The 26845-nt window shown below is 56.5% G+C and overlaps 2 protein-coding genes across 10 annotated transcripts in view; one reads left to right on the forward strand and one right to left on the reverse strand.

Moving 5' to 3' along the window:
* ITGB4 (integrin subunit beta 4) overlaps window positions 1-19541 on the forward strand; it is a 36221-nt gene extending 16680 nt beyond the window's left edge. For 2 of the 9 annotated variants that reach the window (XM_035301774.3, XM_035301773.3), the window contains 23 exons: window positions 871-904; window positions 1085-1276; window positions 1563-1666; window positions 1975-2033; window positions 2165-2188; window positions 3498-3646; window positions 3739-3918; window positions 4860-5008; window positions 9870-10074; window positions 11462-11616; window positions 12037-12217; window positions 12314-12451; window positions 13987-14169; window positions 14259-14390; window positions 15559-15765; window positions 16352-16588; window positions 16829-16987; window positions 17463-17612; window positions 18147-18335; window positions 18421-18576; window positions 18660-18824; window positions 18918-19028; window positions 19132-19541. In XM_035301774.3, the coding sequence (XP_035157665.1) occupies window positions 871-904; window positions 1085-1276; window positions 1563-1666; window positions 1975-2033; window positions 2165-2188; window positions 3498-3646; window positions 3739-3918; window positions 4860-5008; window positions 9870-10074; window positions 11462-11616; window positions 12037-12217; window positions 12314-12451; window positions 13987-14169; window positions 14259-14390; window positions 15559-15765; window positions 16352-16588; window positions 16829-16987; window positions 17463-17612; window positions 18147-18335; window positions 18421-18576; window positions 18660-18824; window positions 18918-19028; window positions 19132-19271 (3399 nt within the window). In that variant the 3' untranslated portion in view covers window positions 19272-19541. Of the gene's footprint in view, window positions 1-870; window positions 905-1084; window positions 1277-1562; window positions 1667-1974; window positions 2034-2164; window positions 2189-3497; window positions 3647-3738; window positions 3919-4859; window positions 5009-9869; window positions 10075-11461; window positions 11617-12036; window positions 12218-12313; window positions 12452-13986; window positions 14170-14258; window positions 14391-15558; window positions 16209-16351; window positions 16589-16828; window positions 16988-17462; window positions 17613-18146; window positions 18336-18420; window positions 18577-18659; window positions 18825-18917; window positions 19029-19131 lie in introns of all 9 variants that reach the window. The other 7 variants (XM_078374659.1, XM_035301775.3, XM_078374660.1 and 4 more) reach the window with 4 other exon arrangements.
* A 117-nt stretch (window positions 19542-19658) lies between these two features.
* Window positions 19659-26562, reverse strand: GALK1 (galactokinase 1). Its single transcript, XM_035301780.2, has 8 exons — window positions 26334-26562; window positions 24835-25024; window positions 24261-24380; window positions 23955-24090; window positions 23649-23830; window positions 20137-20287; window positions 19898-20060; window positions 19659-19815 (listed from the first exon to the last, which is right to left on the reverse strand). Exons 1-8 carry the CDS (start codon window positions 26496-26498, stop codon window positions 19744-19746), a joined length of 1179 nt encoding a protein of 392 aa, XP_035157671.2. The 5' UTR covers window positions 26499-26562; the 3' UTR covers window positions 19659-19743.
* Between the last annotated feature and the right edge of the window lie 283 nt (window positions 26563-26845).

Here is a 26845-nt window from a genome sequence, read left to right on the forward strand (position 1 = left end):
TAGAAAAGGAGTTACGTGATCAAATAGGTTTGAGCCAGGCACAGGTGCGTGTGCTGTCGTCTCAGCTTCTTGGAAAGCTGAGGCAGGAGGATCGCTTGAGCCTGGGAGTTTGAGGCTACAGTGAACTATTTTATTACATACTGCACTCCAGCCTGGGTGACTAAGTGGGACTCGTCTCAAAAAGAAAAAAAAAAAAAAAGGTTTAAGAAACAAGTTTCTGGCCAGGCGCGGTAGCTCACGCATGTAATCCTAGTACTTTGGGAGCCCAAGGCCGGTGAATCACTTGAGGTCAGGAGTTCCAGACCAGACTGGCCTGGCTAATATGGTGAAACCCCATCTCTACTAGAAATACAAAATTAGCTGGGCGTAGAGGCAGGTGCCTGTATTCCCAGTTACTCAGGGGGTTGAGGCAGGAGAATCACTTGAACCTGGGAGGCAGAGGTTGCAGTGAGCCGAAATTGTGCCACTGCACTCCAGCCTGGGCAACAGAGTGAAACTCCGTCTCAAAAAAAAAAAAAATTCTTTTCTGCAGGACTTTTCAGAGCCTTTGATATAGTCTTGTGGCTAATGAACCTGCAAGAGGGGCAGAGGGAATGCATTCAGTGCGTCCCAAGTGAATCTGACCACAGAACCTGTCCCGAGCACCTGGCAGGATGAGGGTTCCATGGCACAAATTTTGGGAGCCCTCTGCCCCCATCATCCTCTATGCCCCTGTGTGCCATGCTTACCCCTGCCACCACCTGGATATTCTGGTGTCTGGGGAGGCAGTGTCACCCCTCTGGACTATTGGCATGGGGTGGGTGGCTGAAAGGGCTTACCTGGGCCAGGGCAGCTGTCTTTGGCCTCACCCTCACCCACCTTGTCTCCTAGGCCTGCCTGGCACTTCTCCCTTGCTGCAACCGAGGTATGGGCCTGGCATCATATGGACAGCGGGGGCTCTGACTGCTCTTTTTCTGAGCTGGGGTGGAGGGAAGCGGGGACGGAGCCTGGAACGGCAGAGGCTGGAGGCTCTGGGGTCCCACCTGATGAGGTTGAGCTGTGTGGGTCTAGGGAGGGGTGCCATGCTGAGGACCCCGTCCTGCAGGTCACATGGTGGGCTTCAAGGAAGACCACTACATGCTGCGGCAGAACCTGATGGCCTCGGACCACCTGGACACGCCCATGCTGCGCAGTGGGAACCTCAAGGGCCGTGACGTGGTCCGCTGGAAGGTCACCAACAACGTGCAGCGTCCTGGCTTTGCCACTCATGCCGCCAGCATCAACCCCACGGAGCTGGGTGAGGGCGGGGCTGGATGCCACAGCTCTGGACAGTGCCCCTGGGGCCCTCTGTTCCAGATCTGGGATCACAGCAAGCCTCTTCTCTGGGTGTGGGGTGCAGGCACAGGGCTCAGCCACCTTTTGCCCCATCCTGATGGCGCTATGAACCCCATGCCTCTGCATGCATGGCCTGCTGGCCAGGCGTGCCCTGATCCTAGCATGGTTGCTGGAGGGACGCTCTATGGTGCCTGTTATTTGGGGGGCTGACCACATCTGTCTCACTGCCTCCCACTGCCTGCCTCTAGTGCCCTATGGGCTGTCGTTGCGCCTGGCCCGCCTCTGCACCGAGAACCTGCTGAAGCCCGACACTCGAGAGTGCACCCAGCTTCGTCAGGAGGTGGAGGAGAACGTAAGGACCCAGGAGCTAAGCCTGGCTGGCAGTGTGGGCTCGAGGGTGGGTGGTGGTGAGTGGGCAGGGCAGAGCGAATGCAGCTGTGGCACCAAGATTTGTTCTCTAGAAAGGGGCTTCTCTGGACCTGTGCCTGGTGGGGGCATTCTGGGATCTGTTTCCAGAGGGCAGGAGGCCCTGAGGGGCATGCCCCAGCTAACCTTGAGGGCCTCTGGGTAGAGAGCCTGCCAGGCTCCCCAGGACCCCAGCCTGAGGGCTTGCCATGGGGTCACCTAGGCCCAGCCTCACGCCCCTCCCTTGCCTGGCAGCTGAACGAGGTGTACAGACAGATCTCTGGTGTTCACAAGCTCCAGCAGACCAAGTTCCGGTGAGTCCTGGGGCACCTGGGTTGGGTGTGGGAGCCGCTCCAACCACCGACTCCAGGAGCTGAAGCCCCCAGGTAGATCCAGCCTCCACTTCAGGGCTGTCTGGCTCACAGCGTTCTATTTGTTCCCACAGACAGCAGCCCAATGCCGGGAAAAAGTGAGTAGAAGACTCAGTGAGACAGCCCCCACGTCCTGCCCGCCTGTTCCCAGCCCAGCCACCTGCATCCTCTGTCCCTGCTCCAACTCCATCCCATAGGAAGGGAGGGGCAGATGTGTCTGTCATGGGTTCAGACCTTCATTTGTTCCTTGGATCATTTCTTCAACAAATGCTAATGAAAAGGGCTTGCTATGCAGTAGCAAGAGCCCTGGGCAAAAGCGAATCAGCCCAGTCCCCCACCCAGCACCAGCGATATAGCAGGTGCCCAGCTCCATCTGCTCCAGGGTCCAAGACCCTGATCCTGGGTGCACCTCTGGGGGCCAGGCAGCTTACCATGAGGATGGGCCAGCAGGTCACACTCCTCTTTCCTCAGGTCCTACTCCAAGTCCTGGCCCTTCAGGGGAGAGCAAGGGAGTGAGGAGGGGGTCTCGATGCAGAAACAGCAGAGCTAGAATAACAGCACGTGGCCATCAGTAAGAACAGTCTGCCGGGAGTGGTGGCTCTCGCCTGTAATCCCAGCACTTTGGGAGGCCGAGGCGGGAGGATCACCTGAGGTCAGGAGTTCAAGACCAGCCAGGACAACATGGTGAAACCCCATCTCTACTAAAAATACAAAAATTATCTGGGTGTGGTGGCAAGCACCTGTAATCCCAGGAACATGGGAGGCTGAGGTAGGAGAATTGTTTGAATCCAGGAGGCAGAGGTTGCAGTGAGCTGAGATTGCATCACTGCACTTCAGGCTGAGTGACAGAGCGAGACTCCATCTCAAAAAATTAATAAAAAGAATGGCTGACCAGCATTTCTGCGGGCCTGCTAGAGGCCAGGCATCGTCCTGAGGGCTTTTGGTGTGGTTATCTTATTCAGCCCTCTCCTCAAGCCTGGGAGGTAGATATCACTGCTGTTCCCATTTTATAGATTAGGAAGCTGAGGCTCAAAAGGGTTAAGTGAGTTGCCCAAGGTTACTCAGCTGTTGAGAATTAGAGCCAGGGCTGGGGCTGCAGCAGCCTGGCTTGAGCACTCACACCCTTAGCATCTTTGCTGTCCAGCTCTTGAGGAGGTGGGCAGGGAAACCCACTTGATGGAGGAGGACGCTGAGGCTCAGGGAGGCACCATGGCTGGGCTGAGACTGCAGGGTAAGGGGCGTGGGCCTGGCATGGGCCTGGAGCACTGCCTGCCTCTGAAGACCCTGCATTTCTTGTTGACTTATATCCTGGCCCCCAAAGGGGAGAGGACAGACAGGCAGGAGGCATAGGGACAACGGGTGCCAGCCTGACCCCTCCCCTGCCTGAACCCTCCACCCTCGGCCCAGGCAAGACCACACCATTGTGGACACAGTGCTGATGGCACCCCGCTCGGCCAAGCCGGCGCTTCTGAAGCTTACGGAGAAGCAGGTGGAACAGAGGGCTTTCCACGAGCTCAAGGTGGCCCCTGGCTACTACACCCTCACTGCAGACCAGGGTAGGAGGACGGGTCCCTTGTGCCACCCCCTCGTACCTCCCACTCATGTGGCCCCATGACCCACATCTGACCACCTCCCAACCGCCACCCAGACGCCCGGGGCATGGTGGAGTTCCAGGAGGGGGTGGAGCTGGTGGACGTGCGGGTGCCCCTCTTCATCCGGCCTGAGGACGACGATGAGAAGCAGCTGCTGGTGGAGGCCATTGACATCCCCGCAGGCACTGCCACCCTCGGCCGCCGCCTGGTAAACATCACCATCATCAAGGAGCAAGGTGGGTCAGGGTAGGGAGAGTGGGGGAGGCAGACGGTGGCTTGGGGGCACGGGTTACTCCTGCTCAAGTGGAAGTGCGGCCTGGCCACGTGGCCTGGGCCAGTCACTTAACCTCTGCAAGCCTTGGTTTCTCCATCTGTAAAATGGGTAAGGGCTCTTTTACAGAATCTGTGGCTGTTCATCTTGGCACAGTGCCTGGTGGTGAATGCTCATTAAATGGAAGCTTCTATTAGCTTCATCATAAGGGGTCAGCCCCTTGTTCCTCTCGCTCTAGAGGAGGGGTGGGCCAAGGCATCTTTCCGTGGACATCTGACCCCTCCTCCCTACCTGCGCCTGAAGCCATAGGCCTCAGGCCTCTTCCTGCTCAGCTCCAGGCCCAGGGCTGAGAGCTCAGTCTCTGGTCCTGCCCCTGCCTGACCTTCCTCTGCCCTGGCCCTTCCAGGATGTCTGCAGGACACTTTGTTCCAGCTTTACTTTTTTTTTTTTCTTGAGATGAAATCTCGCTGTCACCCAGGCTGGAGTGCAATGGTGTGATCTTGGCTCACTGCAACTGCTGCCTCCCAGGTTGAAGCGATTCTCCTGCCTCAGCCTCCTGAGTAGTTGGGATTACAGGCGTGCGCCACCATGCCCGACTAATTTTTGCAGCTCTAGTAGAGACGGAGTTTCCCCATGTTGGCCAGGTTGGTCTCAAACTCCTGACCTCAGGTGATCCGCCTGCCTCGGCCTCCCAAAGTGCTGGGATTACAGGCGTGAGCCACCACGCCCGGCCCCTCACCCTTTTCTGGAAGGATTTTCTGTCCCACTCCTGTGCCCTTCCCAGAGGGCAATGCCTAGAGGGAACCAAGTGGACTCCTGGATTCTGGGCTGGGCTGGGCCATGGGAGAGCAGGAGGTGGGAAAGGACTAGGTCTGGCACGCTCTGACCGGTCCTTGGTCCTTGCAGCCAGTGGGGTGGTGTCCTTTGAGCAGCCGGAGTACTTGGTCAGCCGTGGGGAGCAGGTGGCCCGCATTCCTGTCATCCGGCGTGTCCTGGATAGTGGCAAATCCCAGGTCTCCTACCGCACCCAGGATGGCACTGCGCAGGGCAACCGGGTGAGGCTCTGCCACAGGGTTGAGGGTACAACCTGAGGGGCTGCGTGGGTACTGCATTGGGTTCCCAGGACAAAGCAGCACATGGAAGCTACTTGAGTCCCTGGATGCTGGTGGTGCCCCGGCTGGCCTCCCAAGGACACGTCCGCCTGCTGCTGCCACCCTGTAGCAGGGGAGTCTCACCCACCCAAAGTGCTGGTAACACCCTGGGTGAGGCTCCCTTGCTGCCAAGGACTCAGGCCAAGAGGGCTCTTTCCTCCTTCATGGGCCAGGGACCTGCCGAGACCATTTCTGTCCCCTCCAACAACCCAGGATCCACAGGGCAGCCAAACCTCAGGAGAGAAACAAACTCCCCTGTATGCCACAGCCCTGTAGGCTTTGGGCTTCTTGAGCTGGGATCGAAGACCCATGTCCCCAGGTCAGACTCCCCAAAGGCTGTCCTGGTTTCCCTCTCCTGGCCAAGCAGCAGGAGCGTTCTTCGAGGCAGGGAGTGCCATGGCTGGGCCAGTGTCACCTTCACCACAGAGCCCCAGTGCTGGGGGGGGCAGCCAAATCCAGGTGGCAGGCAGGCAGGATTGGGTTTACAGGCTTTATAATTTTGCTTCTTTTGTTTGTTTCATGTGGGGATTTTTTGCTTCTTCATTTTTTAGGGACACAGGGTCTCACTATGTTGCCCAAGCTGGTCTTGAACTCCTGACCTCAAGTGATCCGCCGACCTTGGCCTCCCAAAGTGCTGGGATTACAGGGGCGAGTCACTGTGCTCGGCCTAATTTTTGTATTTTTAGTAGAAACGGGGTTTTGCCATGTTGGCCAGGCTGGTCTTAAACTTCTGATCTCAAGTGATCCACCCACATCAGTTTCTCAGAGTGCTGGGATTACAGATGTGAGCCACCTCGCCTGGCCTTTCTAGGTTTTAAATATTGGCAACAAATCCACAATTAAAAAAGGCCGGGCATGGTGGCCACACCTGTCATCCCAGCAGGCTGGGAGGCTGAGGTGGGAGAATCACTTGAACCCAGGGGTTGGAGACCACCTTGACAATGTAGTGAGACCCTGTCTATACAAATGATTTAGGCATTAGCCAGGCACTGTAGTGCACACTTGTGGACCCAGCTACTTGGGAGGCTGAGGCAGGAGAATCACCTGAGGCCAGGAGGTTGAGGCTGCAGTGAACCATGTTCACGCCACTGCACTTCAGCCTGGGCAATGCAGTGAGAAACTGTCTCAAAAAAAATAAAATAATTTTTAAAAATTAAACAAAAAACACACACACAAAACCTGGCTTAATGCAGTAGCTCATGTCTGTAATCCCAACTGTGGGAGGCCACAGTGGGAGGATCACTTGAGCCCAGGAGTTGGAGTCCAGTTTAGGCAATATAGTGAGACCCTGTCTCTATTAAAAAAAAAAAAAAGAAAGAAAGAAAGAAAAAAGGCCTGGCATAGTGGCTCATGCCTGTGTCCCAGTGCTTTGGGAGGTTGAGGCGGGTGGATCACCTGAGGTCAGGTGTTCGAGACCAGCCTGACCAACATGGAGAAACCACGTCTCTACTAAAAATACAAAATTAGCCACACCTGGTGGCACATGCCTGTAATCCCAGCTACTCGGGAGGCTGAGGCAGGAGAATTGCTTGAACCTGGGTGACAGAGCGAGACTCCATCTCAAAAAAAGAAAAAAGAGGCCGGGCATTGTGGCACACACCTATAATCCCAGCACTTTGGGAGGCCGAGGTGGGTGGATCACCTGAAGTCAGGAGTTCCAGATCAGTCTGACCAACACGGTGAAACCCCATCTCTACTAAATACAAAAAAATTAGCCGGGTGTGGTGGTGCATGCCTGTAATCTCAGCTACTTGGGAGGCTGAGGCAAGAGAATCACTTGAACCCAGGAGGCAGAGGTTGCAGTGAGCCAGGATCGCAACACTGCACTCCAGCCTGTACAACAAGAGCAACACTGTCTCAAAACAAAAAAAAGAGAAAATTATCTCAAAAGTAATAAAGTCTTGCCTCCCTGAGCCCACAGGCCCATTCGGCAAACACAGGGGAGCGTGGAGTCAGCAGGCCTGGGCTGCCTGGCCACATCCTATTTTTATTTACTTCTTTTCATTGATAGGAACTGTTCTCATTGTTTTTCCAACGTGTCCCCATAAAAATTCCAAAGAAGTACACATCCACTCTCTTAAAAACAAAAAAAAATTCCAAAGAATAATTTTTTAAGAGACAAGGTCTCCCTCTAGCCCCAGGTGGAGGGCAGTGGCACAGTCCTGACTCACTGCAGTCTTGAACTCCTGAGCTCAAGCAGTCCTTCAACCTCAGCCTCCCAAGTAGCTGGAACAAGTAGTTTAGTAGAGACAGTTTTCACCATATTGGCCAAGCTGGTCTCGAACTCCCTGACCTCAAAAAAAAAAAAAAAAAAACCTTGATTTTTAAAAAACATTTTAATTTCTCACCTTTTTATTTTGAAAAACTTCAAACATACAGAAATATTGAAAGAACAATACAACTAGCACCCATTTTCCCTTACATAGATTCACTGATTGCTAATATCTGCTTTCTCTCTCTCTCTCTCTCTCTCTCTCTTTTTTGAGACAGATTCTTGCTCTTGTCACTCAGGCTGGAGTGTAGTGGCACGATCTCAGCTCACTACAACCTCCACCTCCTGGGTTCAAGTGATTCTCCTGCCTCAGCCTCCCAAGTAGCTGGGACTACAGGCACTTGCCACCACACCCAGCTAATTTTTTGTATTTTTAGTAGAGATGGGGTTTCATCATTGGCCAGGATGATCTCAATCTCCTGAACTTATGATCCGCCCGACTCAGCCTCCCAACGTGCTGGGATTACAGGCGTGAGCCACCGCACCTAGCTGGGCTCTTTCTTTCTAATATAGATAGTGACATACACATATAGATATACATGTGGATGTCTGTATCTTCACATTGATTATACTAGTACCAAAAATTAGTTCATATTCTGGCCAGGATTGGTGGTTCACACCTGTAATCCCAACACTTTGGGAGGATGAGACAGGTGGATCACCTGAGGTCAGGAGTTTGACACCAGCCTGGCCAATGGCAAAACCCCATCTCTACTAAAAATACAAAAATTAGCCAGGCATGGTGGTGGGTGCCTGTAATCCCAGCTACTAGGGAGACTGAGGCAGGAGGATCATTTGAACTGGAGGTAGAGTTTGCAGTGAGCTGACATTGTGCCACTTCAGTCTCGGCGAAAGACTGAAACACCATCTCAAAAATATATAAAATAAAATGAGTACACACTCCAATGTCCCCATGTTCGGATATCCCAATAGTGTCCTTTATAGCTTTATTTTCTCCCAATCAAGGACGTGGCATTGAATTTTGTCACGTGTCTTGTCTCCGTTAATCTAGAAGAGTTTCCTGGCATTGTCTTCTACGACACTGACTTTTTTTTAAGACAGGGTCTTGCTCTGTTGCCCAGGCTGGAGTGTAGTGGTGTGATTTCGACTCACTGCAACCTCCACCTCCCGGGTTCAAGCGATTCTCCTGCCTTAGCCTCTTGAGTAGCTGGGATTACAGGCACCAGCCACCATGCCTGGCTAATGGCACTGACTGTTTTTTTTTTCTTTAAAGACGGGGTTTTACCATGTTGGTCAGGCTGGTCTTGAACTCCCAACCTCAGGTGATCCGCCTGCCTTGGCCTCCAAAGTGCTTGGATTACAGGCGTGAGCCACCACACCCGGTGACACTGACATTTTTGAAGTATCCATGTAAGTTGCTTGCAGGCAGCTTCCTGGTTTTTTGTTTTGTTTTGTTTTTTACAACTATGGGCCTCACTTTCTGAATTGAGTGGCATGAGGTTGCCTCCTCAGCCAAGGCCCTGGCTGCAGCGCCTGGAATTGAAATCTTGCCTCGAAGCGCCACCTAGTGGTCTTCTATGGGAAGGATTTTTTTTTTTTTTTTTTTTTTTTTCTCCTTGTTTTCATCCTGAAAAGCTCAGGCAAGCTCCATAGCATTGAAATGAAGCTGGGCCGGCAGCGTGGTGGCTCACGCCTGTAATCCAGGCACTCTGGAGACCAAGGCGGGCAGATCACCTGAGGTCGGGAGTTCAAGACCAGCCTCACCAACCTGGTGAAACCCCGTCTTAAAAAAATAAAATAAAATAATGAAGCTCAGTGGCTCATGCCTGTAATCCCAGCACTTTGGGAGGCATTGCTTGAGGCCAGTAGTTCAAGACCAGCCTAGGCAACATAGGATGACCCTGTCTACAACACACCAAAAAAACTGGCCAGGTGTGGTGCACACCGGTAGTCCCAGATACTCAGGAGGCTGAGGGAGAGGATGGCCTGAGCCCAGGAAGTCAAGCCTTCAGTAAGCCGTGATCATGCCCCTGCACTCCAGCCTGGGTGACAGAGTAAGACTCTGTCTCAAAAAAAAAAAAAAAAAAAAAACGTACAAAAACATGGCTGGACGTGGTGGCTCACGCCTGTAATCCCAGCACTTTAAGGAGGCTGAGGTGGATCACTTGAACTCAGGAGTTCAAGACCAGCCTGGCCCACATGGTAAAACCCCATCTCTACTAAAACCCAAAAATTAGGTGGGAGAGGTGGCAGGCACCTGTAATCCCAACTACTCAGGAGACTGAGGTTTGAGAATTGCTTGAACCCAGGAGGTGGAGGTTGCAGTGAGTCAAGATCATGCCACTGCACCTCAGCCTAGGTGACAGAGTGAGACTGCCTCAATCACACACACACCTGAAACTGACGTAAGTACTCCACTCAGCAAGCAGGGATGGTTTCTGCCGTGTCCGTGAGGTTGGGAGGGAGCGTGTGGCCATGATTCTTGTCTCATCCCCCAGCCATGACCCTGACCCTGACCCCCTCCACTCCCAGGACTACATCCCCGTGGAGGGCGAGCTGCTGTTCCAGCCCGGGGAGGCCTGGAAAGAGCTGCAGGTGAAGCTCCTGGAGCTGCAGGAGGTTGACTCCCTCCTGCGGGGCCGCCAGGCTCGCCGTTTCCATGTCCAGCTCAGCAACCCTAAGTTCGGGGCCCACCTGGGCCAGCACCACTCTACCACCATCATCATCAGAGACCCAGGTGGGCAGAGCCTGTGATTGGCTTAAGCAGGGGGAGTGGGAAAACACGGTGGGGTGGGGGGGGGCGTCTCTCAACTAGGGCTGCCAGACTTAGTAAATCCAAACACAGGACACCAGGTAAATCTGAATTTCAGATCAACATACACATTGGTAGGATAGGTATGTCCCATGCAATATTTGGAACATACTTATCCTTTTTTTTTTTTAACAAGAGGGGCTGGGTGCACTGGCTCACACCTATAATCCCAGCACCTTGGGAGGCCAAAGTGGGAGGATCACTTGAGCCCAGGAGTTCTAGACCAGCCTGGACAACACAGCGTGACCTCATGTCTATAAAAAATAAACAAATTAGCTTGGCATAATGGTGTGCACCTGGGGGCCCAGCTACTCAGGAGGCTGAAGTGGGAGGATCACTTGAACTCAGGAGATCTGGGCTGTATCGAGCTGTGATCACACCATTGCACAGCACCTGGGCCATGAAATGAGACTGTGTCCCCCCCGCTCCACACACACAAAAAAAGCTTGCTGTTTATCTTGGCTGGGCACGGTGGCTCACACCTGTAATCCCAGCACTTTGGGAGGCAAATCACGAGGTCAAGAGATCGAGACCATCCTGGCCAACATGGTGAAATCCCATCTCTACTAAAAATACAAAAATTGGCTGGGCATAGTGTTGTGCACCTGTAGTCCCAGCTGCTTGGGAGGCTGAAGCAGGAGAATTGCTTGAACCCAGGAGGCAGAGGTTGCAGTGAGCTGAGATCATGCCACTGCACTCCATCCTGGCGACAGAACAAGACTGTCTCAAAAAAAAAAAATCTTGCTGTTTATCTGAAATTCAAATGTAACCAGGCATCCTGAATTTCATCTGGCAACCCTATAGCCAGAGAGCCTGAGATCATGTTGTCACTACACAATAGGAATTCTCCCATCCGACTCCAGCCCTTTGGCTTTGGCCTCTGTTCTAAGATGAAAGTGCTCCTGGAAGGGGTGGGCCAGTTAGTTCCTCTCAGCCTTCAGCCTCCCTGCTGGGAGAAGGCCTGTTGGGAAGATGGGAAAGGAGGGAAATACTCAGTGTGTAGTACAGTGTGGAGATGGGGTGGGGAGCAAATGTTCCCATATGGAATGTTCCCTGAGCTGCCAAGGGAGAAAGGGGCAAACCAATTCCCTCCTCCTTCTGTTTCTCCAGAGATCCTCCTGGGCCCTCTGCCAAGCTTGACAGGATGCCCTATGTGGCAGCAATGGGGTACCATGTCCCTGGAGACGTGGGTGGGCAGGTCTGAGTTGAATGCGCTGGGCAGGGAGCCCTGGGTGTTTAAGTGGGTCTCTGACGCCCCCTGGTGGCAAAGTGGGGTCTGAACTGGCTGCCCTGCCCCAACTTGACCCATTAGATGAAGTGGACAGGAGCTTCACGAGTCAGATGTCATCACAGCCACCTCCTCACGGCAACCTGGGCGCACCGCAGAACCCCAATGCTAAGGCCGCTGGGTCCAGGAAGATCCATTTCAACTGGCTGCCCCCTTCTGGCAAGCCAACGGGGTACAGGGTAAGGTGGGGGGCTGAAGGCCATGACAGGTGGATGGGCGGTCTGGCATCAGCACTCTGGGAGAGGTGGGCCGTCGGAGGCCAGGGTCCCCTGAGAGAGCGGTGACAGTGGACCCTAGCACAAGTGGTCAACGGGAAACCTAGTCTGTGCTGGGAAAGAGGGAAGACCCATTCCTGAGTTCATCAGACATTTGCCCTCCTTCCTTGAAATGGGACCTCCTCCCTCCCCGAAGTGGGAGATCCCCCCACTCTGCCCCAGTCCTGATGCGTGCACATGGCAGATCTCTCAGCCCCTCCCTCAGGCCTCAGTGTCTCTCATCTGTGCAAAGAGGAGAGTAAGGCAGAGGTCATTGGAGGGACAGGCAGTGTGGGTGCCTGCTGCTTCCCCCTGAACAGGACCCTGTCCCTGTGGTGGGGGTAGGTAAAGTACTGGATTCAGGGTGACTCCGAGTCCGAAGCCCACCTGCTCGACAGCAAGGTGCCCTCAGTAGAGCTCACCAACCTGTACCCATATTGCGACTATGAGATGAAGGTGTGTGCCTACGGGGCTCAAGGCGAGGGACCCTACAGCTCCCCAGTGTCCTGCCGCACCCACCAGGAAGGTGAGTCCTCGCCATGTCTGTCTATTTGTCCCCTGGCTAATGTGCACTCCCTCCCTCTGCCACTGACAGCACCTTTCTGTATCCCCCGATCCCCAGTGCCCAGTGAGCCAGGGCGTCTGGCCTTCAATGTCGTCTCCTCCACGGTGACCCAGCTGAGCTGGGCTGAGCCGGCTGAGACCAACGGTGAGATCACGGCCTACGAGGTCTGCTACGGCCTGGTCAACGAGGACAACCGTAAGAACCAGATCCTCCCCACGGGGACAACAGCTGTGGAAGGGGAGGGGCCAAGCTGGAGGGAGCTTCGAGTCACTCCCTGGACCTGCTGTGCAGGGCACTCAAGTCCTTCATCCTGGTCAGCGGATAAGCCTGAGGCATCCTTAGCGGTTTAGCTAGATTTGGGCTGGAATTCTAAGGCCAAACCCAGAAGCCTGCAGGGTGGGTGGTTACCTATGCAGAGTGGGATCACAGGCCCAGGGGCACCCCTGCCCAAGCAGGTAACCAGGGAGCTCACACTTGCATGATTTTCCTGGGGCAAGAGGAGTTACCAGATTTAGCAAACAGAAATACAGGAGGCTGTGAATTTCAGATAGCACTTTAAAAGATTTGGGGACCAGCCTGACCAACATGGAGGATACTTCATTTCTACTAAAAATATAAAATCAGCCAGGTGTGCTGGCATATGCCTGTAATCCCAGCTACTCAGGAGGCTGAGGCAAGAGAATCACCTGAACCTGGGAGGCAGAGGTGGAGGTGAGCTGAGGTCATGCCATTGCACTCCAGCCTGGGCAACAAGAACAAAACTCTGTCTCAAAGAAAAAATTCTGGCCAGGGCATAATGGCTCACGCCTGTAATCCCAGCACTTTGGCAGGCCAAGGCGGGTGGATCATCTGTGGTTGGGAGTTTGAGAGCAGCCTGACCAACATGGCAAAACCCCATCTCTACTAAAAATCCAAAAATTAGCCAGATGTGGTGGCACATGCCTGTAATCCCAGCTACTTGGGAGGCTGAGGCAGGAGAATCGCTTGAATCTGGGAGGCAGAGGCTGTGGTGAGCCAAGATCATGCCACTACACTCCAGCCTGGGTGACAGAGCCCGACTCCATCTCAAAAAAAAAGTTTAAAAATATAAAAATATAAAAAAAAGAAAGAAAGAAAGAAAAATATTAAAAGTATAAAGATAAAAAAATTAGCCAGGCATGGTGGCTCATGCCTGTAGTTCCAGCTATTCAAGAGGCTGAGGCGGGAGAATCGCTTGAACCTGAGAGGTGGAGGCTGTAGTGAGCCAGGATCGTGCCACTATACTCCAGCTTGGGTGACAGAGCCAGACTCCAACTCAAAAAAAAAAAAAAAAAAGTATTATTTCATACAGTATTTTATCTGGTAGCCCAAGATCAGAGTGCCCAGCAGAACAGTTATTTTGCCAGTCCTGGAAGGGAGGCAGGGGTGGGTGACCCCCTTTGCATGCCCTCACCTCGTGTGGAGGCACTGTGGACATATCAGGAGGGGTGGACATTGGAGCCAACTTGGGTCCATCCCTGGCTCTGCCACTTACTCAGCAGAGTCCCTTGGAGGACTGCTGACACGTGTCTACACCAGTCATGCTGACTCTCAGGGCTCTGCAGGCGGCAGTTCAGCAGTGGCTCACTGTGCCTTGCTCCCCAGCCTCTGGGTGCCATCTAGGGGAGGCACAGCGGTCCCACTGTGTCTGGGATGGTACTGGGACCAGGCTGGAACCTGGGTGACCCTCTGAAGCACTCTCCCTGCCCCAGGACCCATTGGACCCATGAAGAAGGTGCTAGTTGACAATCCTAAGAACCGGATGCTGCTCATCGAGAACCTGCGGGAGTCCCAGCCCTACCGCTACACGGTGAAGGCACGCAATGGGGCGGGCTGGGGGCCCGAGCGGGAGGCCATCATCAACCTGGCCACCCAGCCCAAGCGGCCCATGTCCAGTGAGTGGTGGGCAAGGAGGTGAGGGGCAGACGGGGTAGGGGGACAGAGGGCAGCAGCCAGGGCCCTGGCTCACTACCCTGCCCTGCAGTCCCCATCATCCCTGACATCCCCATCGTGGATGCCCAGAGCGGGGAGGACTACGACAGCTTCCTCATGTACAGCGATGACGTTCTACGCTCTCCATCCGGCAGCCAGAGGCCCAGCATCTCCGATGACACTGGTGAGTGGACCTGGGACCCACAAGAAGACAATGAGGGCCTGGGGTACAGTGTGAGTCCACTGGGTCCAGAGAGAGCAAAGGGACTGGCAACCAGGGGTCGTGGAGGTTAAGACAGTCTAGGACAAAGGCGATGGTGTGCATGTCTCTAAAACTTGAAGGTTCACCAGCTGTGCCATGGACGCAGGAACTCAGGCCACCCCCCAGGGCAGGCCTGGCCCAGGAGCCCTGAGCAGCCTCACAGTCACCAGCTGTGAGGTCTCCCTTGCCTTACATTATTTAATCATTTATACAGTATTTTTATTACTGTATAATAATACAGCTGCATGGCAGGGGTGGGAGAGCCAAGGAGACAAGAACAGCCCCCACTGGCTCTGTCCTTCCTCCTTGATTCCCAGCACAATGTGCCACAGAGCCCTTAGCTGGGGCTCCTGAGTGCTCAGTTTCAGCTCTGGCTCCACTCTGGGACATCAGATGAATCACTTAGCGTGTCGGGGCATCAGTTTTCTGATCTGTATAAGGGGATACCAATCACACAGTACCATGAATGGAAAAGCCTCTTAGGCACGTATGTCATTTGTATTTTCTCCCGTCCCTGCCTATGCTTCCACACCTGCCCCACCCCATGAACACATACTGGCCCTACGGAGCTGAGCTTGGGCTTAAGGAGCCGTTTTGAGAGGCTCAGGTGGAGCGCAGCTGGTATGACTCTTGAACCCCAGCTCAGCTGTTTCTAACACTACCTTCGAAGCACTGAGTGGCCTGCAGAACGGTCACTGGGAGGCAGGCAGGGGCGAGATTCCTCTCTCCATTGTACAGACGGGAAACTGAGTCTCCGAGAGGTTAAGTAACGCAAGGGAGACCTCACAACTGGTGACGGAGCCTAGGCTTCCCCCAGGTCTCCTGGCAGGTCCAAGGGTCTCTCCTCCCCAGCTATGCCAAGGCTACACTCGCTCATCTGGAAAGGCTCCCGCCGTGCAAGGGTCTCACCTGCCGCGGGGCTTCGTGGCCCGCCCGGCCGTGCGCATCTACCCCCGCCCCCATCACTCACCCAGGAATCCCGGGAGCCGGAGACGGGCTCCCTTTGCAGCGTCTCCGGCCTTCCCCCACCTGGCCCTGCTCGGCCCGGCGCCCCCCGGCGGTGCCAACGCGGCCCTTCGTTGTTCCCAAGGCTGCGGCTGGAAGTTCGAGCCTCTGCTGGGGGAGGAGCTGGACCTGCGTCGCATCACGTGGCGGCTGCCCCCGGAGCTCATCCCGCGCCTGTCGGCCAGCAGCGGGCGCTCCTCCGACGCCGAGGCGCCTTACGGGCCCCCGGATGACGGCGCGGGCGGGAAGGGCGGCAGCCTGCCCCGCGTTGCGACACCGGGGCCCCTCGGAGGTGACAGGGTTCACCCGCCATGCCCTGATCCGCGCCCACTCGGACTCACTAGCGCCGGCGGGTCTGAGGGCCTGGGGTGGGCGTCTGTGCGGTCCCGGGTGATTCAGCCAGGCTGGGGCCTTGGCCACTGGGGGCACAGCAGCTCAGAGGCAGGGCCCAGTGCCAGGGGATGCCCGAGGCAGACGCTTGGGCCCTTATGGTGCCTGCCTGCCCAGGGGGTGCAAATTCAGAAGTCTGTCCAGGGAGCAGACTCTGGCGCCCAAGTAGACCCCTCAGGGTCCTCAAAGGACAGATGGGAAGGCTTCAGGACCTCCCCAGGGCAGGGCTGACTGCAGGGGCAGCAAATCCCCCGCCACCACCAGGGTCAGCTGTGCTCACACCCATATAGTGGCCGCCAGAGGACATGGGCTGTGGAAGCCTGGGTGGCCCTTGAGCTCCTCCAGGTACATAGGGCCTCTGTCCCTAGTGGTTTGAGGGAAACTGGTTGTATTTAAGCAAAAGCCACCCAGAGGGTGGGTGACCAGGAATGCCCCACGGGGCCTGTGTCCACTAGGCCTGAGCAAGTGACCCTGCTCTCTGCCCGCAGAACACCTGATGAATGGCCGGATGGACTTTGCCTTCCCGGGCAGTGCCAACTCCCTGCACAGGATGACCACGTCCAGTGCTGCCTATGGCACCCACCTAAGCCCACACCTGCCCCACCGTGTGCTAAGCACATCCTCCACCCTCACACGGGACTACCACTCACTGACCCGCTCGGAACACTCACACTCGGCCACACTGCCCAGGGACTACTCCACCCTCACCTCCGTCTCCTCCCATGGTGAGTGACCTCAGCCAACCCTGCCTCTCCCACTAATCCTTCTCTTCTAGCTCCCGGAGCCTCGGGCTTTGGGCTGCTGTCCCCACAGCCCATCCTCCAACACACACACACACACACACACACACACACACACACACGCATGTGTGCATGCACGCACACATCTATGCTGACATGCACACACACAGGCACACATGCATGCATGCTCCCTGCTTCTCTCACTCTTGTTTTGTCCCACCCTAGGCCTCCCTCCCATCTGGGAATACGGGAGGAGCAGGCTTCCGCTGTCCTGGGCCCTGGGGTCCCGGAGTCTGGCTCAGATGAAAGGGTTACCCTCTTCCAGGGGCCCACGAGATTCTATAATCCTGGCTGGGAAGCCAGCAGCGCCCTCCTGGGGCCCAGGTAGTACAGGAGTGGCCATTCTGTCTCCACTGCTGTCCTGCTCCATCTGCCATCCAGCCACCAGCTGTGCCCACCGCTTCCCCTCCATTCCATCCACAGGACACCTGCCTGCTCACAGGCGCTAACCACCTGCCCCACCATCAGTGCTGATGCCTAACACTGCCTCTGCCCTTCCAGGGGGCAGGGCTGGGGCTGGGGGTTGGGCAGGCTAGGGGCCAGGCCAGCTGAGGTGAGGGATGTGGCTGGCAGACACACAGGGCTCACGCTCTCAGCACAGACGAGGGCCCATACCCTTCTGGAGGACGTGCAGGAGGTGCTGGGCAGCCTGGACAGGGTGTTGCAGGGTGAGTGAGTTGTCCAGCCAGCGGTCAGTGTAGACATGTCAGCCGAGGGAGGGAGGCCGGGGCCAGCACTGTGACTCCCACTGAGACCCCAGCCCCTGCATCTCTGGCTGACTGTGGCCTCCTGTCCCCAGATGCTCGCCCGACTGCTGGTGTACCCGACACACCCACCCGCCTGGTGTTCTCTGCCCTGGGGCCCACATCTCTCAGAGTGAGCTGGCAGGAGCCACGGTGTGAGCATGCACTGCAGGGCTACAGCGTGGAGTACCAGCTGCTGAATGGCGGTGAGGCACAGCCCTGCAAGGCCTGGCCCCAGTGTGACACATGGGGAATCTTGGCTGTGTCAAGAACCCATCCAAGTTCTTGGAGCTCTAAAAGGCCCCATCCAGCCTGAGAGGATCTCACCCCATTCCCCACCCCTCTTCTGAGGTCTCACCCACCCCCCTGGGCCTCTCTCCCGGTCATTCTCTGCTATGTTTGCCTAACAAGGCCACTTTGGCCTGAGATCCTAGGGCCTCTGCTGGCCTGAGATGTCTTTGGGGGAATGAGGAAGCGCCACTTCCCTGGGCAGGCACATTTAAAGCAGCATGACCGGGCACAGGATTTTGCCCAAACACGAGTGGGATTCCAGGCTCCACTCTTATATCGTACACAACCTGAACAACCAGCGGTACCATACTGTACCCATCCTGTACCCAAACCACAGCCAGTCCTGGGTGGGTGATAACTAGGTCTCCGTGGCAGCTTAGGGAAGAGGGGGATCAGGCCAGGGGTGAGAATAACACTGCACTACTACCTGCCCCCACATGACCCCCCAGGCGAGGTGCATCGGCTCAACATCCCCAACCCTGCCCAAACTTCGGTGGTGGTGGAAGACCTCCTGCCCAACCACTCCTATGTGTTCCGCGTGCGGGCCCAGAGCCAGGAGGGCTGGGGCCGAGAGCGTGAGGGCGTCATCACCATTGAATCCCAGGTGCACCCGCAAAGCCCACTCTGTCCCCTGCCAGGTGAGTTGCCTCCCCCAGCCCCACACTGCCCCCATCATGCCCACCACCCACCCACATGCTGATGTTCTTCCTCTGCTGCCCCCAGGTTCTGCCTTCACTTTGAGCACCCCCAGTGCCCCAGGCCCACTGGTATTCACCGCCCTGAGCCCAGACTCGCTGCAGCTGAGCTGGGAGCGGCCACGGAGGCCCAATGGGGATATTGTCGGCTACCTGGTGACCTGTGAGATGGCCCAAGGAGGAGGTGCTGCCCCCCCTGGGGACAGGGGTGGCCAGGGCAGGGATAGAGAGGGGCCTGTAGAGGCTGAAGGCATCTTCCCTGTTCAGGGACAGCCACTACATTCCGGGTGGACGGAGACAGCCCTGAGAGCCGGCTGACAGTGCCGGGCCTCAGTGAGAATGTGCCCTACAAGTTCAAGGTACAGGCCAGGACCACCGAGGGCTTCGGGCCAGAGCGTGAGGGCATCATCACCATCGAGTCCCAGGACGGAGGTGGGCACCTGTCCCTTCCTTCACCTCCAACGCATCCTCAGGCCATGCCTTTTCCTGGCACCACCTTCTGACCGGCCGATCTGCCCACCCCAGGCCCCTTCCCACAGCTAGGCAGCCACGTCGGGCTCTTCCAGCACCCGCTGCAAGGCGAGTACAGCAGCATCACCACCACCCACACCAGCGCCATGGAGCCCTTCCTAATGGGTGAGCACTGAGGGCCAGGGGTCCTGGCTCTGCTGGGACAGGGAGTTAGCAGAGGGAGAGGGGCAGACCCCAGGCGGGTCAGCCACTGCAACCTCCTCTACAGACGGGCTGACCCTGGGGGCCCAGCACCTGGAGGCAGGTGGCTCCCTCACCCACCATGTGACCCAGGAGTTTGTGAGCCGGACACTGACCACCAGTGGAACCCTCAGCAGCCAGGTGGACCAACAGTTCTTCCAAACCTGACCCCGCCCCACCCCCCCCCGCTATGTCCTGGAATCCAGGCCTTCTCTCCGCTCCTCTCCCAGAGCCTCCTCAGCTACTCCATCCTTGTACCCCTGGGGGCCCGCCCAGCCCACCCGCATGCACAGAGCAGGTGCCAGGTGTCCTCTGGGAGGCATTAGGTGGGCAAGGTCCCTCCTCTCTGGTCCCAAACCTATTTGTAACCAAAGAGCTGGGAGCAGCATAGGGACCCAGCCTCTGTTCTGCACTTAATAAAAGGTTTTGCTACTGTGAGGCCCTGCCTTGCCCTTTCTTCTGCAGCCTGAGAGGTGCTGCCCTAGGGTAGGCGAGCTGTCCTGATACCCCCTTCTCTTACGCCCAAGCAGACACCCACCTCTAGAGGCAGGCAGGTTCCACGCTGGAGGCACAAGTTTATTGAGCAGCCAGATACGGAAGGCGGCTCCAGGTGCAGAGCTGTGTGCAGTCCTGCAGCACCTCACAAGGGCAGCACCTTGGCTCCATCGGCCGCTTGAGAGAGGTAGAAGGTGGCGGTTCCACTGTACTGCTCCTAAAAGAGGTGGGCCGGGGGTGAGTGGCAGGGCCCCGGGAAGCCACCGCTCCTGCTCACCCAAGCCCTGGTACCTGCCCACCTGGATGTGCTGCATGGCTTGGGGAGTGGCTGAGGCCTCCAGCAGTGTCACTGTGCAGCCACCGAAGCCACCACCCGTCATGCGGCTGCCATAAACCCCAGGCACAGCGAGCGCGGCCTCCACCAGCTGGTCCAGCTCCAGGCAGCTCACCTGGTAGTCGTCTCTGCAGAGAAGATGTCGGAGGGGTGGGCTTGGGCCAGCTTGGGCCCAGCAGGAGTGGGGCACCCAGAGGGCCTCACCTGAGGGAGCGGTGGCTCTCCACCATGAGGCGGCCGAAGGCTCTGTAGTCTCCACGCTTCAGGGCGGCTGCTGCCTGGGCCGTGCGCCGAATCTCCCCCACCACATGCCGGGCCCGCCAGAAGCCCTCCTTGCTCACCAGGTCCCTAGCAGCTGGGGAGGAAAAAGGAGTCAGCAGCCGCCCTCCTACTGCCTGGGGCCTCGACACCTGTGGGGGCTGGCAGGCAGTAATGGCAGTGGCCCTGCCAGGGCACTCAACAGAGAAGGGTGGGAGGCCGAGGGGGGCAGGGCAGCCTGGCTCTCTTGGGCATGGGTCTGAAGAGCCCCTTCATCACAGCGCCTCCTCCCCTGACTGTAAAATGGGACAGCTTGGTCCTTCAGGGCACAATGATGGTGGAAACTCTCTATGTTCTCCAAGGTGAGTGCTGCCCTCAAGAGGCCACCACGGAGCAGCAGGAGAAGAAAATTCTGCTGAGCCACATGGAGCCTCTAGGGCTGGGGCTCCGAAGAGGGGGCAGGAGCAGCCAGGGACCAGCAGGCTGTCCCATCTGGCTGGAGCTGAGGCTGGAGGGGGACCTGGGTCAGTACAGGTACTGACTCGGTACAGTGCCCAGCCAAACACACGGGTTTAAGGGGGAAGGTTGTTAGGGCAGGTGTCATGGCAGGATGGAGGGGCAAGTAGATTCAAAGGACTAAAAAATAGGCATGGTGGCTCACGCCTGTAATCCCAGCACTTTGGGAGGCTGAGGCAGTCGGATCACTTGAGGTCAGGAGCTCGAGACTATCCTGGCTAACATGGGGAAACCCCGTCTCTACTAAAAATACAAAAATTAGCCAGGCATAGTGGCAGGCGCCTGTAATCCCAGCTACTCGGGAGGGAGGCTGAGGCAGGAGAATCACTTGAACCTGGGAGGCAGAGGTTGCAGTGAGCAGAGATCATGCCACTGCACTCCAGCCTGGGCAACAGAGGTGCCCTCTCAGAGGAAACAAGGAAAAATGGAATGGAAATGAGATAGGGGGCGGTGTTTTAGGAGGGAAAGAAACTGAGCGTGTCTTGGAGGCTGAGGGAAGGACCCAGGCAGGGGACGGAAGGAGAGGGACTGGGGCTTCTAGGGCAGGACTCTGGAGGAGGCAGGGTGAGTTGCTCCTAGGCAGAAGGAGACCTGGAGGAGGGGCAGCAAGGACAGGCTGGCGTGGGGAGGAGGGACCGACTTGTTCCAGTGTGAAAACCTTGGCCAAGGTCATCTGCACAGAGCAGGCAGGGCAGTCTGAGTGCTGTTCTGGAGAACGTGACAGTTCACAAAGCCAAAGGACAGGGTGGTCCCTCAGAGCGGTCTAGTGTCCTGGAGATGGGCACACCTACACTGCCAGGAAGGGGCAACTCAGTGTGGGCAGCACAGCCAGGGAGTCAAGCGCGTGAGGCCTGGAGCTCATCTGTCCAGACAGGGTTCAGATCGCACCACTGCCTCTCACTATAGATTCCCCCATCAAAAACATAAGAATTATGATAACAGAATATGCTTTAGAGTTTTGGGGGAATTAAATGAATTAATATCATTATGACCTTAAAACTGTCCAACAGACTACCTTCCTGGTCCAATAGTAGCAGGAGCCTTAAGAATCTTTTTCTTTTTTTGGAGACAGGGTCTCACTCTGTGGCCCAGGCCGGAGTGCAATGGTAGAATCACAGCTCACTGCAGCTTCAACCTCCTGGGCTCAAGTGATCCTCCCACCCCAGCCTCTAAGTAGCTGGAACTACAGGCACACACCACCATGCCTGACTAATTTTTGTATTTTTTTAGAGATGGGGTTTTGCCGTGTTGCCCAGGGTGGGCTCAAATTCCTGAGCTGAATGAATCTTCCCGCCTTGGCCTCTCGAAGTGCCAGGATTACAGGCACAGGTGTGAGCCACTGCACGCAGCCTAGAATACTTGTGCCTTGACTCTGTAATCCTACTCCTAAGAGTCCATTCCTAAGAAAATATTAAGAGAATGCAGATAGGCTGGGTGTGGTGGCTCACACCTGTGCCTATAATCCTAGCATTTTGGGAGGAGGAGGCAGGCGGATCACTTGAGGTCAGAAGTCCAAAACCAGCCTGGCCAATATAGTGAAACCCTGTCTCTACTAAAAATACAAAAAAAAAAAAAAAAAAAAAGGCCAGATGCAGTAGCTCATGCCTGTAATCCCAGCACTTTGAGAGGCTGATTTGGGCATGTCACGAGGTCAGGAATTTGAGACCAGCCTGACCAACATGGTGAAACCTCTTCTCTACTAGAAATGCAAAAATTAGCCGGGTGTGGTGGTGCCTGCCTGTAATCCCAGCTACTTGAGAGGCTGAGGCAGAAGAATGGCTTGAACCCGGGAAGTAGAGGTTGCAGTAAGCCGAGACTGCTCCACTGCACTCCAGCCTGGGCAACAGAGAGAGACTGTGTCACACACACACAAAAATAATAGAGCCACACTGAGCTGGGCCTTTCATGGTCTAAGAGCCTAAGATAGGGTTCTGAGATAATGTTTAGTTAAACAAAAAAAGTGGCAAGTGGGCTGGGCACAGTGGCTCATGCCTATAATCCCAACATTTTGGGAGGCCAAGACAGGAGGATCATTTGAGACCAGAGATCAAGACAGCCCGGGCAACACTGCAAGACCCTGTCTCTACAAAAATCAAAAATAAAAAAGCTGGGGCTGGGCGTGGTGGCTCGCGCCTATAATCCCAGCACTTTGGGAGGCCGAGGCGGGTGGATCACAAGGTCAAGAGATCGAGACCATCCTAGTCAACAAGGTGAAACCCCGTCTCTACTAAAAAAATACAAAAATTAGCTGGGCATGGTGGTGCACGCCTGTAGTCCCAGCTACTTGGGAGGCTGAGGCAGGAGAATTGCTTGAACCCAGGAGGTGGAAGTTGCAGTGAGCCAAGATTGTGCCATTGCACTCCAGTCTCGGTAACAACAGCGAACCTCCGTCTCAAAACAAACAAACAAAAAAAGCTGGGCATGGTGGCACACCTGTAATCTCAGCTACTTGGAAGGCTAAGCTGGAGGCTCCCTTGAGCCCAAGAATTGAGAGCTGAAGTTTGCAGAGAGCTATGATCACACCACTACACTCCAGCTTGGGCAACAGAATGAGACCCTGATTCTTAAAAAAGGAGGGGCAAATGATGATATATTACATATACTCAGCTTTGAAAACAGATGCAGAAAAATACTGAAAGGAAATTTGAAAATGTTAATAGTGGCTATCTCTGGGTAGTGGCCTTATAGTTCATTTTCTACTCTGTACTTCCCACATTTTCCACAATGGAAACATGATTCTCTGATTAGATAAGATCATTGCAGGATTTCCAGCAGCCCTGCTGAGGTTGGAGTCCTGGGTTTGCTTCGCTGTGTTTGGAGGGACTGGACAGAGCATGGCAGAGGCCCTGGAGATCAGGGTCCTGGGCAGGGTCCAGGCCACACTGAGGTGCCAGCAGGGAGTGTAGCCACCTCTAAGACAGAGCGCCTCAGCCAGTTCTCACCCTCCAGCTCTTCCATCTGCACCTCCCGGAGGCTTTCCTTGCCCAGCGCCCGGGCCACTTCCTCACACTGTCGCCGCCGCACATGGTACTCGCTGGAGCTCAGGGAGTGGTGGACATTGGAGTTGGTGATGAGTACGGCCAGCTTGGGGTCTGAGAGTGGCACCAGGCTTGTCTCCAAGGACCTGGGGTGGAGTTACAGTGGGGGAGATCACGAGGCCAAGTGTGTGCTTGCTGCACCAGGCGGTGGGCACTCTGCCCAGGAGCTCCTGAGTGCAGGTGGGAGGGGACGAGGGGAGCGAACCCCACCTGCAGTCAATGAGCAGCGCGTGGCCTCTCTGCCCCATCAGTGAGATGAGCTGGTCCATGATGCCACAGGGCACCCCTGCGAAGCTGTGCTCGGCCCGCTGACACACCTGGGCGCGGGCAGCCATTGTGCCTGAGTCTGCAGAACAGGGTGAGGTGGGAAGGCCAGGGCTGGTGGGAGCAGCAGTGGCTCCAATGACACTCCAGAGAGATTCCCCACCACCCCCTCCGTAAGCCACAGTAGAAACTCGGACCACCTAGAGACATCAGGAAAGGAGGGCTGGGTCAGGGCTGGGGCCTAGGTGGTACCTGGACAGAGCTGCTGAAGAAAGGTGTACATGGCCACTTCCAAGGATGCTGAGCTGGAGAGGCCACCCCCCAGGGGCACTGAGCTGACCAGCACTGCACTGAAGCCAGGGAGGGGGGCAGCTGCAGGGGAAAGAATGGGCAATGGTAAGAGGGGCTGCCTGTGAGGATGGGCACAGCAAGGGCATGTGCCCTGGTGGGAAGGGCAGCAATGGCCTGGCAACTGTTTCTAGAATGTATGTCTCAGTTGTTAAAGAGGGCACCAACCTGCTGGGCCAAAGGACCCACTGCCCTCCATTTTCCCACCCTCTGAGGTTGCTGGGACAGTTCTAATTGACTTCCTGGTTGAGGGCTCTGGAGGGAAAAAAGGCTGGGGTTTAAATCCTGGCTCCTCTAATCAGGTCATGGAAACCCAGGGTGTGTTCCAGACCCTCTGGGGGCTTCTTTCCTCATCCATACAATGGGATCCTCCACTCTTTGAGCCTTCCCCACAATGTATTGGACAAATGAATGGACTGTGGCTGTGAGGTGGCACTCCTAGTATCATGAGAACCTGGCTCAGTCCTGGGCCCCATACCTGGGTAGTACTGAATCACTCCCTTGACATAGTTGGCCCACTGAGGGGTCCCAGGCTCCAGAGAGCGCTGGGCTGTGGGCAGCGGAAACTGCAGCCGCTGGGGCTCATCAGCATCTGCAGAAGTGGTGAGGAGAGACACCAGCCCATCCTCACGGGGGCTGCCCACCAGCACGGTCACGAGCTCCAGGGCCTGGCAGGAGAGACAAGGAGAGGTGAGGCTTCCACCGGCTAATGGAGTAAGCCCCTCCAATGACAACGCCTCCACAGTCATCAGGCTTTTTTTTTAAATAAGATGGGGTTTCACCATGTTGGTCAGGCGGGTCTTGAACTCCCGACCTCAGGTGATCCTCCCGCCTTGGCCTCCAACGTGCTTGGATTACAGGCGTGAGCCACCACACCTGGCCTTTTTTTTTTTTTTTTTTTTTTTTAAACAGTTTTGCTCTGTCGTCCAGGCTTGAGTGCAATGGCACAATCTTGGCTCACTGCAACCTCTACCTCCCGGGTTCAAGTGATTCTCCTGCCTCAGACTCCCGAGTAGCTGGGAGTACAGGTGCTCGCCACCAGGTGCAGCTGATTTTTTGTATTTTTAGTAGAGACAGGGTTTCACCATGTTTGCCAGGCTGGCCTTGAACGCCTGACCTCAGGTGATCCGCCCGGCTCGGCCTCCCGAACGGCTGAGATTACAGGCGTGAGCCACCATGTCCAGCCAGTCATCAGGTTCTGAACCTCTAGGTTCAGCTTTGCAGGGAAGAGCCTGAGGGCCAGCTGGCCTTGGGGGCTTGGGCCCTGACCGCCTGGGTCTTCAGGGGCAGGGCGGCTGCAGCTGGAGCACAAACCTGGACTCTGCCCTGAGCTGTGGGGCAAGGGGGAAGAGCTAGCCCAAAGGGAAAACAGATCACAGGAGCTCCAAAGCCTTTCCATTTTGGAGTGGCCCCGGACACCCTGTACCTGTGCATTCCCCAAGCTGCAGATGGGCGGAAAGCGCCCCACGCTGAAAGCCGGTAGTCCTCACTCCCCAGTCGCAGACCCGCCAAGAACCTGCTGTGTGACCTCCAGCAGTTCACTGAGCTTCTACGGGCCTCAGTTTCCTCCTCTGTAAATTGAATGGGCCGGGCCAGAAGGCTACGTTCGCCCAGGTCTGCGGTTGGGGTCCAACGGTGGCCAGAGGCGTGGAGTGTCCCCTTCTGCGTGGCACACAGGGCCTCACGGTTTAAAAGGAACACGTTCCCAGGTTGAAGGCGAGGAGCCGCAGCCCCCAGAGGGCAGGCTTGAGCGAAGAGGCGGCTGCGCACCCTCTCCCGGCTACTTCCTCGCTTCCTCCCTTCCAACGTGGGGAACAGCCCGTCCCGGGAGCTTCTCCGTGCACCGGTGCCCAGGGCGCGGCTGCCCGCCCCACATCCCACGAGGGAAGAACGCACCCCCCGCGCCCCCGAGATCCGCCTTCCTCGGCGGCCGGGACAGGCGGCGGCGGGCTGGGGGCTCCCCGCGCAGCCCCTCACCATAGGCAGCACTAGGCCCTGGTTGTAGTCCGTGTGCTCCCCGATGAGGTTGACGCGGCCCGGCGCCGACACCGCCAGCTTAGGCTCGGCCCCGAACTCCTCCCGGAAGGCTCGCCGAGCCTCGGCCAGCAGCTCCGCGACCTGGGGCTGTCTCAAAGCAGCCATGATACGCTCCCGCAGCTCGGAACCTCTGCTCCGGCAAAGCCCCGTCGGCGCGGGATGCTCGATCAGAGCCAGGCGCCGGGGTGCGCACATTCCCGCCCGCCCCGCGCCGCGCCCCGCCCGGACGCTCCGCCCCCAGATCTCAGCCGGCCCCGCCCCCGCCCGCAACTCCAGTAGGAATCCAGCTGCCGGGTGGCGGGTGGCAGGGGCCGATGGCGCCGGGTGGGATACAGCGCCCCCTATGATGTCCTTCTCTCTGGACTTGGGGAAAAACCAGTGAGTACTCACTAGAGTGAGAATAGCCCTGAGTGGCATGACCGAGATTTCTGAGCTGCCCTTCCTTGGCCCTG

Source organism: Callithrix jacchus, chromosome 5 (genome assembly GCF_049354715.1).
Source record: "Callithrix jacchus isolate 240 chromosome 5, calJac240_pri, whole genome shotgun sequence".
NCBI classification, from domain to species: domain Eukaryota; kingdom Metazoa; phylum Chordata; class Mammalia; order Primates; family Cebidae; genus Callithrix; species Callithrix jacchus.

Excerpts from the sequence above, each read along its gene's own strand:
- GALK1 (XM_035301780.2), bottom strand. The coding sequence starts at position 26,498 with ATGGCTGCTTTGAGACAGCCCCAGGTCGCGGAGCTGCTGGCCGAGGCT. Across the intron at positions 25,025-26,333 it reads AGGGCCTAGTGCTGCCTATG|GCCCTGGAGCTCGTGACCGT; the intron begins GTGAGGGGCTGC and ends CTCTCCTGCCAG. Across the intron at positions 24,381-24,834 it reads AGTGATTCAGTACTACCCAG|CTGCCCCCCTCCCTGGCTTC; the intron begins GTATGGGGCCCA and ends TTTCCCCTGCAG.